Genomic DNA, 16,671 nt, shown 5'->3' with positions numbered 1-16,671 from the left:
GCCCACAACAAAGTTGTTGATTCTTAACTGCCCTCCGAAATGGCTGTTAGGAAGATATAACTTTTCATAATGTTATTGGAATTTATTGTAGAGTTATAGTGGAATCGGTCTGTGTGTGTGTTAACTGAATTACAGACAGTTGGTCTGGGTGCTTTGATGTATCAAGAGAAGCTAGGTTTGAAATGTTAAATAAGTAAACATGGCTAGAGTTTTAGAATGTGAGGTGTAAAGAGAACATCTGCATTTTTAGATAAATTAGAGTAGTGAATTTCAAAGAGGCGGTAAGCTGTTACACCTAGCCAACATAGGCTAAGCCAAACAGTGTTTATTTTTCCCAAAGCTTACTAGTAAAATCGGTCCTATGATAGACTTGATACCTCTAATAATAATCTAAAGATATAGTGAAACAATGGGAATTTACATTCAAAGGGGAAAATATGTATAAAGGAGAGAAGGCTGTGTGCAAGGGAAGGCATTCTAAGGCCAAACAGGCATGAAAAGCCTCCAGCCTCTATGCCCATACCACTGCCTGCAAGAACTGAAATTAAAGAAAACTCACCTAGAATTTGACTGTTCAGGGTATCTTGTTACTTTGCCTGGGTTTTTTAAAATCTGTGTTTTAGTGTTGCCTTAACGGAGGTGTAACTGGGAGTTAGATTAATGAGGGGAGCTAGAAGTTATTATAGTAGTAACTTGTAAACCTGTGTATGTGCTTATTATCATTTTATTTTATTGATAAAGATTTAATTTGCTTTTGAAAGAAACCTATAAGACTCAGTTGTGTTATTACTACTGAATTCAAGGCACACATCTTGAAATATATACAAATTGCAAAACAGTTGTGGCAGTTGTTTCAAGTTTCCTTTTGGGATTTGAGCAGCTCAGCACTGACCATTGGTTGTGCCATAACAATGGCCTAGTAAACCACTCAGTTATACCAAAACACTACAAAGTTAAAAAGGAATTAAATCACACAGAGCACACAGTATCAACCTATGCACCAGAAACAACAATGCACACAGCCCTGTCAACCCTACAAAGCTAAGCAACACCCAGACAAGGTCTGAATTACTCATTGTCTGACACCGCCATAAGCATCACCTGGGTATGTCCTGTCCCACTACACAGTCCTTGTGGAGACGAAGTCCCATCTTCACACTGAGGTTACCCTCAATAGCGTTGTGTGGTAATACTACCGTGCTAAATGGGATAGATTTCGAGCAGATCTAGCAACTTAAAACTGGGCATCCCCATCAGCAGCAAGAATTGCAATCAATGTGTAACCTCATAGCTCATCCCCCATTCTACCATTACCATCAAGCCAGGAGAATCAGCCCTGGTTCAATGAAGAGTGCAGGAGGGCATGCAAGGAGCACCACCAGGCATTCCAAAAAAATGAGGTAACAGCCTGATGAAGCTACAACACAACACTACTTGCCTGCCAAACAGTGGAAACAGCATGTGATAGACACAGCCAGGCGATTCCACAGCCAATGGATCAGATCTAAGCTCTGTAGTCCTACCTGATCCAGTCATGAATGGCGGTAGATAATTAAACAACTAAACAGGTGGTGGTTCCGCAAAAAGCCCTATCCTCAATGATGGGGGAGCCCAACGTATCAGTATAAAAGACATTTGCAGCCATCTTCAGTGTGAAGTGCCAAGTGGATCTCCATCTCAGCCTCCCCCAGCATCACAGATGCCAGACTTCAGCCAGTTCGATTCATTCCATGTGATATCAAGAAACGGCTGATGGCACTGGATAGTGCAAAGGCCCGGGACAACATTCCAGCAGTAGTGAAGACTACTTGTGCTCCAGAATTAGTCACGCCCCTAGTCAAGCTGTTCCAAGTACAGATACAACATTGGCATCTACCCAGCAATGTGGCAAATGCCTAAATAAGTTCTGCCCACAAAAAACAAGACAAATCCAACCTGGCCAATTACCACCTCATGAATCTCCTCTCAAACATCAGCAAAGTAATGGAAGGGTCATCGACGGTGCTATCAAGCAGCACTTATTCAGCAATGACCTGTGCACTGACATTCAGTTCCACCAGGGGCATTCAGCACCTGACCTCATTACAATCTTGGTCCAAACATGAACTTCAGAGGTGAGGTGAAAGTGACTGCCCTTGACATCGAGGCAGCATTTGACCAAGCGTCGCATCAAGGAGCGAAAATGGAGTCAATGGGAATCAGGGAGAAAACTCTATACTGGTTGGAGTCATACCTTGCACAATGGAAGATGACTGTGGTTGCTGAGGTCAACCACCTCAGTCCTAGGACATTGCTGCAGGAGATCCTCAGGGCTGTGTCCTAGGCCCAGCCATCTTCAGTTGCACCATTAATGACTTTCCCTCCATCATATCAGAAGTGGGATGTTAACTGATGACTGCACAATGTTCAATACCATTCACGACTCCTCAGATACTAAAGCAGTCCGTGCACATACGCAGCAAGGCCTGGACAGCATTCAGGCTTGAGCAGATAAGTGGCAAGTAATATTCACACTACACAAGTGCTGGGCAATAACCATCTCCAAAAGGAGAAAATCTAACCATCTCCCCTCGACATTCAACAGCACTGCCATCACTGAATCCCCCACTATCAACACCTTGGGGATTATCACTGATCAGACACTGAACTAGACCAGCCATATTAATACAAAAACAAAAACACCTGGAAAAACTCAGCAGGTCTGACAGCATCTGCAGAGAGGAACACAGTTAACATTTCGAGTCCATATGACTCTTCATCAGAACTAAGGAAGTATAGAAATGAGGTGAAATATAAGCTGGTTGAGGGGGGTGGGACAGATAGAGCTGGATAGAGGGCCAGTGATAGGTGGAGGCAAAGAAGAGATTGTCAAAGATGGCATAGACAAAAGTACAAAGGGGGTTGACGATGGTGATATTAGCTAAGGAATGTGCAAATGGTGACATTAAGGGTAGAAAGCAGGACAAGCAAGTGACAGATAGCCCTAGTGGGGGTGGGGTGGAGGGAAGGGATCGAAATAGGCTATAAAGGTGGAGATAAAACAATGGATGGAAATAAATTTAAAAATAACAGAAATAGGTGGGAAAAGAAAAATCTTTTTAAATATTATAAATTATTGGAAAAAGGGGGATCAGAAAGGAGGTGGGGATGGAGGAGAAAGTTCATGATCTAAAATTGTTAAACTCAATATTAAGTACAGAAGGCTGTAAAGTGCCTAGTCAGAAGGTGAGGTGCTGTTCCTCCAGTTTGCATTGAGCTTCACTGGAGCATTGCAGCAGGCCAAGGAAGGACATGTGGGAATGACAGACCACCCTGCTCTCAAGTCCACATGAGAGAGGGGTGGAAATTGGAAGCAAAAATCAATAAATTTTTCCTACGCCCAGACAAAAGCTTGATGAGGCACCAATGCAGTCATCGGTGTACCGGAAAAAAAGTTGTGGGAGGGGGCCCGAGTAGGACTGGAAAAAGGAATATTACCCCACAAAAAGGTAGACAGAACTGGGGCCCATGTGGGTACCCATAGCCACAACTTATATTTGGAGGAAGTGAGGCAAATAAAAGGAGAAATTGTTCAGTGAGAACAAGTTCAGCCAGGTGAAGGAGAGTGGTGGTGGATGGGGATTGTTCGGCTCCCTGCAGAAAGAAGAAGCGGACAGCCCTCAGACCATCCTGGCGGGGGATGGAGGTGCAGAGGAACTGGACATCCGTATCAACAATTTCCAGTTTCCTGGCCCTAACGGCCTCCTCTTCACTATGGACATCCAGGTGACTACTTTGCGGAACACCTTCGCTCAGTCCGCAAGCATGACGCTGGCCATCCTGTCACATGCCATTTCAATTCACGATCTTGCTCTCATGCCCATTCTGCAGTGTTCCAGCGAAGCCCAATGCAAACCGAAGGAATGCCTCATCTTCCAATTAGGCACTTTACAGCCTACTGAACTTAACATTGAGTTCAACAACTTTAGACCATGAACTCTCTCCTCTATCTTCACCCCTTTTTTAATCCAACTATTTTTCCCCAGCTCCCCTCTCACAAAGCCATCTGTCACTTGTTCTCATGTTTTGCTTTCACAGAGCACTGACTCTTGTTCTGCTATTAATACATTCTGCTATCTTACCTCTATGTCACTATCAGCATCTCCTTTAGTCTTTAACACTACCATTAACATCCCCTTTTGTCTTGTGCCCATGACATCTTTGTCAAATCTCTGAGCTCCTGCCTCCCCAGACTTTCTATTTTGCTCCACCTCCTCTCTTCAAGGGGTATAAAATCCATCACATTTCTCCCTCTCTTCAGCTCTGAAGTCATAAGGACTCAAAACTTTAACTCTTTCTCTCTCCACAGGTGCTGCCAGACCTGAGCTTTTCCAGCATTTTCTGTTTTCAATCAAAAAGATGCTCCCCAGCATTCCCAGAGTGCAGAAGCAAAATGGAACATATTTCGAGACACCATCTACAATACCGTACTCTCAACGTATGGGAAGCAAGAGCGGAAAAAATGCTGACTGGTTCAAGGTTAAGATCACTGTGATGAAACCTGTCATTAATTACATGATAGATCTGAGCTTAAGGCTCTGAATGCACTAAGAGCCATTCACAGTAAAGTCCAACAGACTGCTAAGCAGTTTACCAATGACTACTGTTTACGGACATCCTTTGACACAGGGATTGCTAGGGGCATGTTTGAAGGAATCAAAAAGGCAACAGGTCCATCAGCAAAGTGAAGAGAATGCATTGAAAACAAAGATAGGGGAGGTCACCACTAACTGCTATAAACAGTGGGAGAGATGGGTGGAGCACTACCTTGAATTGTACTCTAGGGAGAACACCGTCACTGAAGAAGCTCCAGAGACCATACAAAGCCTGCCCGCCATGGCAGAGGTGGATATTCAACCTACGAAAAGCTTAGCAAAGCTACTGACTCACCTGCCACAGGCAAAGCTCCAGGTACTGACGTCATGCCACCTTAACTCATCAAGCACATGAAACCAACACTGCTGCAGCATCTGCACAAACTTCTGTCTCTGCTGGAGGGAGGGGACAGTGCCCCAGGATGAGAGATGTAAAGACTTGTGACCCTGTATAAGAACAAGGTGACTGCAGCGAATGCAATTACTATTGAGGCATTTCCCTGCTGAGTATCATGGGAGAAGTATTTGCCAAGTGTTGCCTTGTCAGATTGCAGATCCTGCTGAACCATCTACCATAAATCCCAATCTGGCTTCAGAACTGGAAGAACTACAATTGACATTATCTTCTCAGTTGGACAGCAGCAAGAAAAACGCTGTGAACAAAGGAGACCATTACATATTGCCTTCAACAACCTCACCAAAGCATTCAACTACATGAGCAGAGGCTGTCTATTTAAGCTGGAGAAAACTGGCTGCCCATTGAAGCTACTCAATGTGATCTCCTCTTTCCATAACAATATGATGGATAAGATCAGCTATGGTGGTGCAACATCGGAACCCTTTGAGATCCACAGTGGAGTCAAATAGGGTTGTGTTCTAACAATAACACTCTCGGGCATACTATTCTCATTGTTGCTGTCATTAGCCTTCTGGTCATCCAGGGGATGTCTACTTACATACCAGAATTGATGGAAAGCTGTTCTGCCTTGCTCGCTTGAGATCCAAAACAAAAAGGTACACCAAGTCCTCATCAGAGATTGGCTCTACGCTGACAATGCCACACTAGCATTCTATATCGAGGAATACCTTCAGCAGCAAACAGATAGATTCTCAAGGCTGCAAAGAATTTGTTTTCCTGATGATGGTCAAACCAAATGTCATTGACCAGGATGTTGCCATCTATCAGCATTGACCATGGAGGTCATTAATAGCTTCACATTTCTAGGCTCCAATCACCAGAAATTTGTCACTGGTTGCGGAAATCAACACATGCATTGCAAAAGCTGCAGCTATTATGTCCAAGATGAGTGAAAGTATGGAACAGCAGCAACTTGACTGAAAGGCAAACTGCGAGTGTACCAAGACTGCATCCTCAGTGCACTCCTCTGCAGTGATGAGACTTGGACAACACATGCTAAAGCAGGATAAAAGTTTCCATCTTCACTGTCTCAGACATATATCTTCAGCATCTCTCGGCAGGACAAGGTCACTAATTCGGAAGTCTTGGAGCATGCTAATTCCATCAGCATACACTCAGTGCAAAGTCAACAACTTCTGCACTGGCTTGGCCCATTCATCAGATAGATGACAGCAGTACACCCCAAGACCTTCTGTAGAGTTAACTGGCCACTGGACTACGATCCCCTGGACGCATATACCTCCACTATAAAGGGCACCTGCAAGCAAGATATGAAGATAGTGGTCATTTACACCAACAACTGGGAGACAGTCACTGATGCCTGTGACCTCTGAAGACTGACTGTTTGGAAGGGCATTGGAAGAGGTGAGCAGAAACAAAATGCTCAAGTGGCCTGAAGAGGGCCCAGAGAAAACAGAGGCCAGTGAATCATGCACCTCCTCAGACCACTGTCTTCCTCTGCAGCAAATGTAGAAGAGGCTGCCTATCAAGAGTGGAACTTCTGAGCCACACCAGGTAATGTTTAACAAAATTGACCACCATGTCACAAAGAATTGTCTTACCACCAAGAGTACAAAAGCAAGGCAGTTATGATAAACCTATATGAAACACTGATTCAGAGTCAAATGAAGCACTGTGCCCAGTTCTGGCCACCACAGTTTAGGAAGGATGTGAAGGCTTTTCATCGGGTGCAGAAAGTGTTCACAATAATGAAGATTCTCATCTCACCAGTTACGTGGATAGATTATAGCGGCTGGAGCTGTTCTTGGAAAAAAGATTAAGATGAGATTTGAAAGAGGTGCTCAGAATCATGAGAGGTCTGGACAAAGTAGATAAGGAGAAACTGCTTCCAATGGAAGGATCAAGAACAAGAGGACACCAATTTTAAGTGATTGGTTAAAGTAGTAACAGCGACATGAGGAAAAACGTTTTCTTACAAAGCAGGTGGATAGGATCTGAAATGCACTACCTGAGTGTGTGGAGGCAGTTTCAATCAAAGCCTTCAAAAGAGAATTGGATAATTATCTGAAGAGAAAAAAAACTGCATGGCCATGAGGAAAAGGCAGGAGAATGGGACAAGTGTTGCTCTTGCAGAGAGCCAGCACAGACAGGTTGGGCCAAATGGCGTTCTGTACTGTAATCATTCTATTAGTTCCCAGAAACACATTAAGCTCTTCATTATTGCCCAGGAGAGATCTTATACTTCTTTCTTTTCCCCTGAATATGTCATATCCCCTACTTCGACACCCCAGGGCATCCCTCTACCCTCCAAATATGTCTGACTTATAGCCACAAAGGAAGTTTGCTAATTATAGGTAGCTTGAATTCTGCTCTGACAAAGATCACAAAGTAGCCTTGCATAAATCCACAATGTGATACCTTGGCTGAAGAAAACGTCAATATAGATTATATCTGGTGCTGCAATTATAGGAAGTAGAAATTAGGGATCATTTCTGTTTTCAGATGCATATCCCAGTGCTCAAGAGTGCCAGTGTGGTCATGATCCCATTTCACAAAAACAGCTGAGTAGGGACAAAAATAATTTCTTCTGAAGTAGTATGAAACTTGATAATCCAATTGAAAATCAGGCTGTTCATTAATACTATTTTGAATCCTCAAGCTTTATAGAATGAAGTTGATAAAGGGAAATAATTAAGTTAAGAGTTCTAAGTTGAACCAGCAATGGCAATACATCTGATAATTAACATCAATCTCAAAGCCACTTAAGTTACAGCTCTAGGGGTGGTTCAAAGTAATTTACTGCACATTAAAACAGCAGTTATCATATAAATGCAGTCTAAATAGTCACAACCCAATCTGACATCAGAACAAGCAGTTAAACACTGCAGGGATAAGTTTCATTCTTGCACTATCAGTTTAGGCCTCAACACCCAATTTGCACTCCGCAGGTTTGGCATCGCACCAACACCAAACTTTTGTCATTGGACTATAAGTGATAATGTGGCTTACAGGTCAATTCTCAGCAATTTCCTGGATGGAACAAAGCACCATTGAAAGGATTTTGCTCCAAATGGACCAGAAATGATGATTCAAACAACAGACCAATATCCACAATAAGCCCACTGACTCCAAGCTACCCTGACATTTTCTCCCAGTCTCCTGAAAGACTTTCTTCCATTCTCCCAGTTTCTCCACCATATCTGCTATGACAATGCCATTTTTCGTAGGATAGATCTGCCTTCTTCCTCAACCATGGATGGCTCTCCATTATGGGTGACAGGGCTCAACAGTGTCCAACCCATTTTCCACAATTCTGCTCGCTCCTTCCGAGAGCCCTTTTTGTTCTTACATTTCATCTGATCAGGTCGTTCCAAACAATTTCTTCTGCCTCCATCCTAATACTATCACCAAACACAGCTTCCCCTTTCAGCATTGAGGGGACCATCTACTCTGCATCACCCTCCTCCACTTTTCAATCACCCCAACATTCCCCCACTCCCACAGCACCCTCCCATGTAAACACAGGAGACACCTGCTATTTTACCTCCTCTCTTCCCACCATCCAGGGCTCCAAACACTCCTTCTAAGTGAAAGAGCAATTTATTAGTATTTTCTTTCAATTTACCACATTGTATTCAATGCTCACGAAGTGGTCTCTCCTACATTAGGCATGGTCAAGTGCGGATTGGGTAACTGCTTTGTGGAAGAGCCCTTCAGTCCAGAAGTCTGCAATTTTATTCTCCGCACTTGAACCTTGGCCCCCTAGCACTGTTCCAGTGTAGCTCAACACAGGCTTTAAGGGACTCATCAATATGGCACTTCAGCTTTTGGAACTCACTGATTATAACCTCGGCCTCAGTTTCCCTGGACAACAGCTGTAGGTGACTAGTCTGCAATTCACATTTATACCTCTTCTAGATCCATCTTTTGTTGATCTATCTGCTCCAGTACCATCCTCCCCCTTTACCTTGCATCATCTATTTGCCCCAGTACCATCCCCCCCTTTACCTATCATCATCATCACCTCTTTTGTCATCTAATCTTTTCCAACTTCAACCCCATCATAGACCTTTTGTTCTTTCCTCCCCTCCTCCCTTTTCTAGTTCCTGTACTTGCTTAAGATTTGTTAGATCTCTAACTTTCGTCAGTTCTGGTGCAAGATCATTGCAAACTGTTTCTCTCTCCACAGGTGCTGCGTGACCAGGGTATTTCCAGTATTTTGTGTTTCAATATTGTGATTGAAGCATTTTCCAGATACTTCACATGCTCAATGCCAACAACTGCAACCACAGACATGCTGCATTCTTCCTACATCAAAAACATGATCTAACACATTGCTTTGCTGCAGCTTGGATGAAAGTCAAAAAAAGGCACTGATGTAGTACTTCTCATGACCCCGGGACAGCAAAAAGCACTACACTAGTAATAAAGTTTCAAGCCCTCATTTATCCCCAGGGCGCTGTCAAGTTACATGTCTGATAACCAATGTCCCTGTTTAGACCGTCATTTGTAGCTGGTGGTTGTGGTACAACAAAACCAAATTTTAAATAAACACAGAAAATGTTGGAAAAACTCAGCAGGTCTGACAGCATCTGCATAAGGAGAAGAGTAAGTGCAATATTTTGAGTGCAATATTACTCTTCGGAACTGGAAATGCTTGTGAAAAAGGAGGGAGGAGCCGATGGAGCAAAATAGAAGGTCAAAGATAGATTAGAGGACAAAGATGCCATGGAACACAAGGCAAAGGAAATGGTGACAATAGTGTTAAAGACTAAGCTTTGATCCAGAGTAAGTGTTAATAGCAGAATAAAGGACAGCGCAGTCTGAAAACAAAATAATGGAATATGTTTACAAAAAAGGTCAGTGTAGCACTTGGGGTGGGGGTGGAGAATTCAATAGGGAGGGCAGAGTTCATGGTATTAAGCTGTTGAACTCTTATGTCAAGACCAGAAGGCTGTAGTGCCTAATCGAAGGTGAAGTATTCCTTCAGCTTGCGTTGGGCTTCACTAGAACATTGTAGCAGGCAGAGGACAAAAATGTGAGCATGAGAACAAGATGGTGAATTGAAATGGCAAGCAACCGAAAGTCGAGGTCATGCATGCAGGCTGAGCAAGAGGACAGCATGCAACTAAGTAATGAAAGAGAAAATTAAGTTTGCAAATACCACCTTCCAATCTTTTTTTAAATTCATTCACAGGATGCGGGCTTTGCTGGCTGGGCCAGCATTTATTGCCCATCCCTAGCTGCCCTCAAGAAGGTGGTGGTAAGCTGCCTTCTTGAACTGCTGCAGTCCACGTGGTGTAGGTACACCCACAGTGCTGTTAGGAAGGAAGGAAGGGAGTTCCAGGATTTTGACCCAGCAAAACTGGAGAAACAACAATATATTTCCAAGTCAGGATGTTGAGTGACTTGGAGGGGAACTTCCAAGTGGTGGTGTTCCCATCTATCTGCTGCCCATGTCCTTCTAGGTGGTAGTGGTCGTGGGTTTGGAAGGTGCTGTCGAGGGGGCCTTGGTGAATTACTGTAGGGCATCTTGCAGATGGTACACACAGCCATTACTGTGCATTGGTGGAGGGAGTGAATGTTTGAGGATGCGGAGCCAATCAACAGGGCTGCTTTGTCCTGGACAGTGTCAAGTTTCTTGGGTGTTATGGGAGCTGCACTCATCCAGGCAAGTGGGGAGTATTCCATCACACTCCTGGTTTGTGCCTTGTAGAAGACGGACAGGCTTTGGGGAGTCAGCAGGTAGGTGATCTGTCGCACAATTCCTAGCCTCTGACCTGCTCTTGTAGCCACAGTATTTATATGGATAGTCAGGTTCAGTTTCTGGTCAATGGTTAAAAGCCCCCTCCCCCCAGGATGTTGATAGTGGGAGATTCAGTGATGGTAATGCCATTGAACATCATGGGGCGATGGTTGGATTCTCCCTTGTTGGAGATGGTCATTGCCTGGCACTTAAGTGACAAATAACACTCATGCCACACATCAGCCCAAGTGGATATTGTCCAGGTCTTGCTATATTTGGACATGGACTGCTTCAGTATCTGAGAAGATGTGAATGGTGCTGAACATTGAATATTCATCAGCAAACATCCCCACTTCTGACTTTACGATGGAAGCAGCTGAAGATGGTTGGGTTGAGGACACTATCCTGAGGACCTCCTGCAGTGATCTCCTGCAGCCAAGATTATTGACCTCCAACAATCACAACCATCTTCCTTTGTGCTAGGTATGACTCCAACCAGAAAGTTTTCCCCGATTCCCATTGACTCCAGTTTTGCTAGGGCTCCTCAATGCCACACTTGGTCAAATGCTGCCTTGATGTTAAGGGCAGTCATGCTCTCATCTCGGGAGTTCAGCTCTTTTAACCATGTTTGAACCAAGGCTGTAATGAGGTCAGGAGCTGAGTGGCCCTGCCAGAACTCAAACTGGGCATCAGTGAGCAGGTTATTGCTAAGCAGGTGTCGCTTGATAGCGCTGTTGATGACCCTTTCCATTATTTTACTAATTATTGAGAGTAGACTGATGGGGCAATAATTGGCCGGGTTAGATTTGTCCTTCTTTTTGTGTACAGGACATGCCTGGGCAATTTTCCACATAGCCAGGTAGATGCTGGTGCTGTAGCTGTACTGGAACAGCTTGGCTAGGGGCACAGCAAGTTCTGGAGCACAAGTGTTCAGTACTATTGCCGGAATGTTGTCAGGGCCCATAGCCTTTGCAGTATCCAATGCCTGCTGCCATTTCTTGACATCTTTGGCAATCTCCCCTTTGCCTCCACTTATCACTGGCCTTCTATCCAGCTTCACCTGCTCCATCCCCTTAAACAATATAAATTTCATCACGTTTACTTCTCTTTAGCTCTGAAGAGTCATACGGACTTGAAACGTTAACTCTTTTTTTCTATCTCCACAGATACTGTTAGACTTGCTGAATTTTTCCAGCATTTTCTGTTTTTGTTTTGGATTTCCAACAAACGCAGTATTTTGCTTTATCTTGATATCATGAGGAGTGAATCGAATTGGCTAAAGACTAGCATCTGTGATGCTGGAGATCTCTGGAGGAGGCTGAGATGGATCATCTATGGCACTTCTGAAGAGTGTAGCAAATGCTTCAGCCTCATCTTTTGCATTGATGTGCTGGACTCCTTCATTGAGGATGGGGATATTTGTGGAGCCTCCTCCTCCAGTGAGTTGTTTAACTGTCCACTGCCATTCATGATTGGACGTGGCAGGACCACAGAGCTTAGATCTGATAGTTGTGGGATCACTTAGCCCTGACTATCACTTGCTGCTTATGCACGTAAATGGCACGTAAATAGTCTTGTGTTATAGCCTCACCTGTTTGACACCTCATTTTCAGGTATGCCTGGTGCTGCTCCTGGCATGCCCTCCAGCACTCTTCAGTGAACCAGGGTTGATTCTCCTGGCTTGATGGTAATGGTAGAGTGGGGGATATGCCAAGCCATGAGGTTACAGGCTGTGTTCGAGTACAATTCTGCTGCTGCTGATAGTCCACAGCGCCTCATAGACGCCCAGTTTTGAATTGCTGGATCTGTTCGTAATCTATCCCATTTAGCACAGTGGTAGTGCCACACAACACCAAATATCTGTTCAAAATAAAGTCAATCTCCGAATTCAATCTAACTGCTTTATTGCAGGAACCCAAAGGTGGAGTTACAACCAAATAACTAGCTTATGTGCAAGAAGAGAGGAGAGAAGATATACAGTACTGCACAAATTGGATAAAGGTAACATCAGACACAACCATAATGGTACACCAAGCCTGCCAAATTTCTGGCAACTGAATGCACCACAAGTCAATGCTTTTGGGACGGTGAGATGGGGAAGAAAACTATTTGGTCTGCCATACTTGATTACATTCTACAGCATGCTGACTTTAAGAATTAAATAATTTTCCAGCTGAAAATAAACTTGATGTCTCCAAAACTTCATACCTCCTGATGAAATAAATTTCTTAACAACCAAACATCAACACAGCACAATAGCTCAATAAGTTTGGATGGTATTAAGCCAAATTTATTTTCTCTCCTCCACCCACTAATAAATTCCTTAATTTCTTAAGCATTATTTGAACTCATCCTGAGCAATTATATAGGGTTGAAGCCAGGAGGAGCTATTCAAGACATTTTAAATCCCGCACTAGTTAAAAGCATGCAGCGAGAGCAAAGTTCAACATTACACTAACCACAGGAATAGCACTGAGTAACAGTCATGGGAAAGTTTCATTTGACATCAGAAGTAGTAGTCAACAATGTTGCTAGGCAAATAAGTAAGTTGAGGCAGAGAAATAAGTTGAGCCAAAGACATTCACTCCCTCTAATACCGATGCATAGTGGCAACAATGTGTACCACCTACAAGATGCACTGCGGGAACTCAACAAGGCTCCTTAGACAGCACCTCCCAAACCCACAACCACTATCATTTAGAAGGACAAGGAGGGCAGATGCATGGGAACACCAACTGGAAGTTTCCTGCCAAGCCACTCACCATCCTGACTTGGAACTATATCTCTGTTCCTTCACTATCGCTGGGTCAAAATCCTGGGCTTCCTCCCTAACAGCACTGTCGGTACACCTACACCACTTTGGCTGCAGCGGTTCAAGGAGGCAGCACACCACCACCTTCAAGGGCAATTAGGGATGGGCAATAAATGCTGGCCTAGCCAGTGACACCCGCATCCCACAAATGAATAAAAATTAGCTGCATCAAGATTGGAGATATACTAGACTTTCACTGATCCACTGAGGAGCATGCAAGAAATCAATTTGCAGCGATTGCATTACAAGAAATTGAGGAAAAGATAATTTACAATGAGCAACTTGTAGCAAGTTCATCTTTGAATAGAATCAACAAGAGCGATTAGGGGCAGATGAGTCAAAGACAATGATTTGAAGAAGGAACACCAATGGGACAACAAATATTGGGTGGTAAGGTTCCATGTTAAGACAAGTCAGAGGACAAGTCATTGTACACGGCTCAAATTTAAAAGGAGGCTAGATAATGTGTTTTCTAAAGCAAACTACTGCAGGATGGTCAGGCAGGGCTACCATTTCAGGTCATTGACCCAAAACGTCAACTTGCATTTCTCTCTCCACAGGTGCTGCTTAGTTTGTTGCACGTTTACAGCATTTTTTTGTTTTTATTAACCAGAAGTATAGTTTTGTTAGAAGGCCATGTGAAGGTAACGTATTTTTAAATACACGGTATCAGATACAGTCAACGGCTTGGAAGATCATCAAAGCAATGACAAGTGAATCATGCTGAAGAGGCATTCCAGATGTGCATGACAACAAGATCACAAGCTGATAGTCTAAAACAATGTCTCAACCCTTACTTCATGACTATCATATAAGAAACTACCATTTCACAAGGCAGTAGTCTATTACTCAAGGTTGAAAGTAATCCTATGTTACATTGCCCAGCCATTTCTGAAGGTGGTCATTAAGATTTTGGATTTTTGGTCACAATGACAACTCCAAATCTCAAACACAAAAGGAACATATACAAAAATAAACAAGTATCAGTTACAACTAAAGAATCAGCCCCTACCCTGACCATACGAATTTCATTTGGTTTCTTTAACTAAACTGCAAATTTCCTCCCATCTTGTGAAATTCTTGGGAAGAAACAGCAAGATTCAGTAAGTAGCATTCAGAATCAGAAATGCATGTGCAGTTAGAACATGTATTCCTTTATTCTGTTTCTAGACTCCGTCTGCTGGTATATGGATATGATAGCCTTAAGTGGACAAAATTCACAATGAAATTTTCAACACCATCCTCTTCCCCTTCTTCACAAAGGAGGCCAAGCATGTTCCAATAAGCTTATGCATAATTTGAACATTCAACTTCACCAGTAAACCTAGTACATGTATCAATTTAACAATGCACTCAGTCACATCAAATGAAAGATTTGCTCACCAACTGAAAATAGTTTACTTTGTACCATAATCACTTAAATGTGATGGATGGTTTCTCCAATGCAGATATCATCTGACATCAGGTGTAATCTCATTTAACTCATGCTCTTCAGAGATATATCAATATCAGAATCAGATTCGATGCTTACAAATGGTGTTTTTAAATGATGAGTTTTGAGAGATGATTTGCAAATTTGCAAGCCATGCGTAGCAGCAACCATTGATCCTTTTATGTTGGTCACAACATATGGGTGGATGTCATAAGTGGTTGTTTGCTTCCCAACATGACCATTACATTTCACAAGCATTTAAGCTCCTGGCTTTAGCACCGTGGCTCTAAACTTCATGTTTCTCTCTGCATTCATTTTCATTTCGCCCTTTGTTACCAATCTCATTTACATACATGTTGATCATTAGCTCTATTGGGTAGCTCAAGAAGACATGTGCGCATAGGATATGCAAAGATGAGTGTAGCGTGAAGCTTTCCAGTAGTTGAGTCATTAGTTGCGAAGAAAACGATACAACTCTTGCTCACATGACTTGCTCTCAGCTGTAGCTGTATGCACCACTTTTTCCCAGGTGTGCATTAATCTCAACTTCTTCATTATCTCTTAGCCAATGGGGTGTGGGTTTTTGATGAGTGAATTTACTGAACTCAATCGCTATTGAATGGGGGTGCATTGTCATTTCTCACTGAGGGGCTCCAAACAAAGCAAAAATTCTGGTCAAGTTCATGGAAGTAGGCGTTAACTATCTCTATGATTGGGACTCTGCTGTCAGTGACAAGGTGTTCACACCAGTGCCAAATCTGGGAAATCAATGCTAACCTCTATCCACGGTCCTGCAGGTAACTCAGGCATCTCGAGAGGATCACGAATATTTGACATTGTGGTTGCTTGACATGACAAACGCTGACTGATAGTTCTCTATGCAGTCAATTCCTGGGAGCCATACTTTCCCCCCAAGGAATTGTTTGCTTTTAACAATTCCCTGGTGACTTTCATGTGCTACATCTACAAAACATTCCCTCAATTATTGCGGAATGACAATACATTTGCTGCATAACACTAGATCAGATGCAGTTGTGACAATGAGCTCATTTCGAAAATTGTGAAGACCTAGTAGTGCATGAGCGATTTAGTTTATAGACACTCTCTCAATCATGTCTTTCCAGTTTTGAGATTCTATAGCTGTCAAACACTGTTGCAACAGCTCATCTCGTTTTGTTGCCACTTTGATATCAGTTTGTCTTAGCAACTTTGGCACCGCATTTAGGTTTATGCAGTTAAGACACTGTTCAGCAACCTTTTCTTCATGACTAACAAGACAGACAGTTGGTAACGGAAGTTATAAAAGATACTCCACTCGGTTAGCTTGCTTAGCTGATTATTCAAGAGTATCAGTTCCACATTGAGTGTGTTGGACATTCAAACTACAAGTGGGTGGTTTGCTATGTGGATTGGTGAATAAGCTTACTAGTGGTCTATGATCAGTTATTACTTCAAATTCACTTCTACACAAGCAGGGATGGAAGTGTAAGATATACCATGTGATTGAGTGTGCTTCCCTCTGTTTGTTATCATTGCTCTTTGGGCAATAGCGATCTGCTTGCCTTCACAATGATTGATGTGTACCTGTTGGTCTTCCTGCACGAGAACTGCACCTAAGCCAATCAAGCTTGCATCCCAAACTAAATGGTCAATTTCTCAGGGTCAAAA

General features: G+C 43.1%; 1 protein-coding gene across 3 annotated transcripts in view; it reads right to left on the bottom strand.

The window, feature by feature from the left end:
* Positions 1 to 16,671, bottom strand: part of bcl7a (BAF chromatin remodeling complex subunit BCL7A) — a 61,904-nt gene that overhangs the window by 31,057 nt on the left and 14,176 nt on the right. The window contains exon 1 of one of the 3 annotated variants that reach the window (XM_041203483.1): positions 13,219 to 13,274. The exons of the other annotated variants lie outside the window; for them this stretch is intronic. Within the exon in view, the coding sequence (XP_041059417.1) occupies positions 13,219 to 13,259 (41 nt within the window). The 5' untranslated portion in view covers positions 13,260 to 13,274. Of the gene's footprint in view, positions 1 to 13,218; positions 13,275 to 16,671 lie in introns of those variants that run through there. 3 annotated transcript variants of the gene reach the window in all.

The sequence above is a fragment of the Carcharodon carcharias genome, chromosome 13 (assembly GCF_017639515.1).
Source record: "Carcharodon carcharias isolate sCarCar2 chromosome 13, sCarCar2.pri, whole genome shotgun sequence".
NCBI classification, from domain to species: domain Eukaryota; kingdom Metazoa; phylum Chordata; class Chondrichthyes; order Lamniformes; family Lamnidae; genus Carcharodon; species Carcharodon carcharias.
The sequence above is the reverse complement of the archived record's forward strand: the minus strand, read 5'-3'. Positions and strand labels throughout refer to the sequence as shown.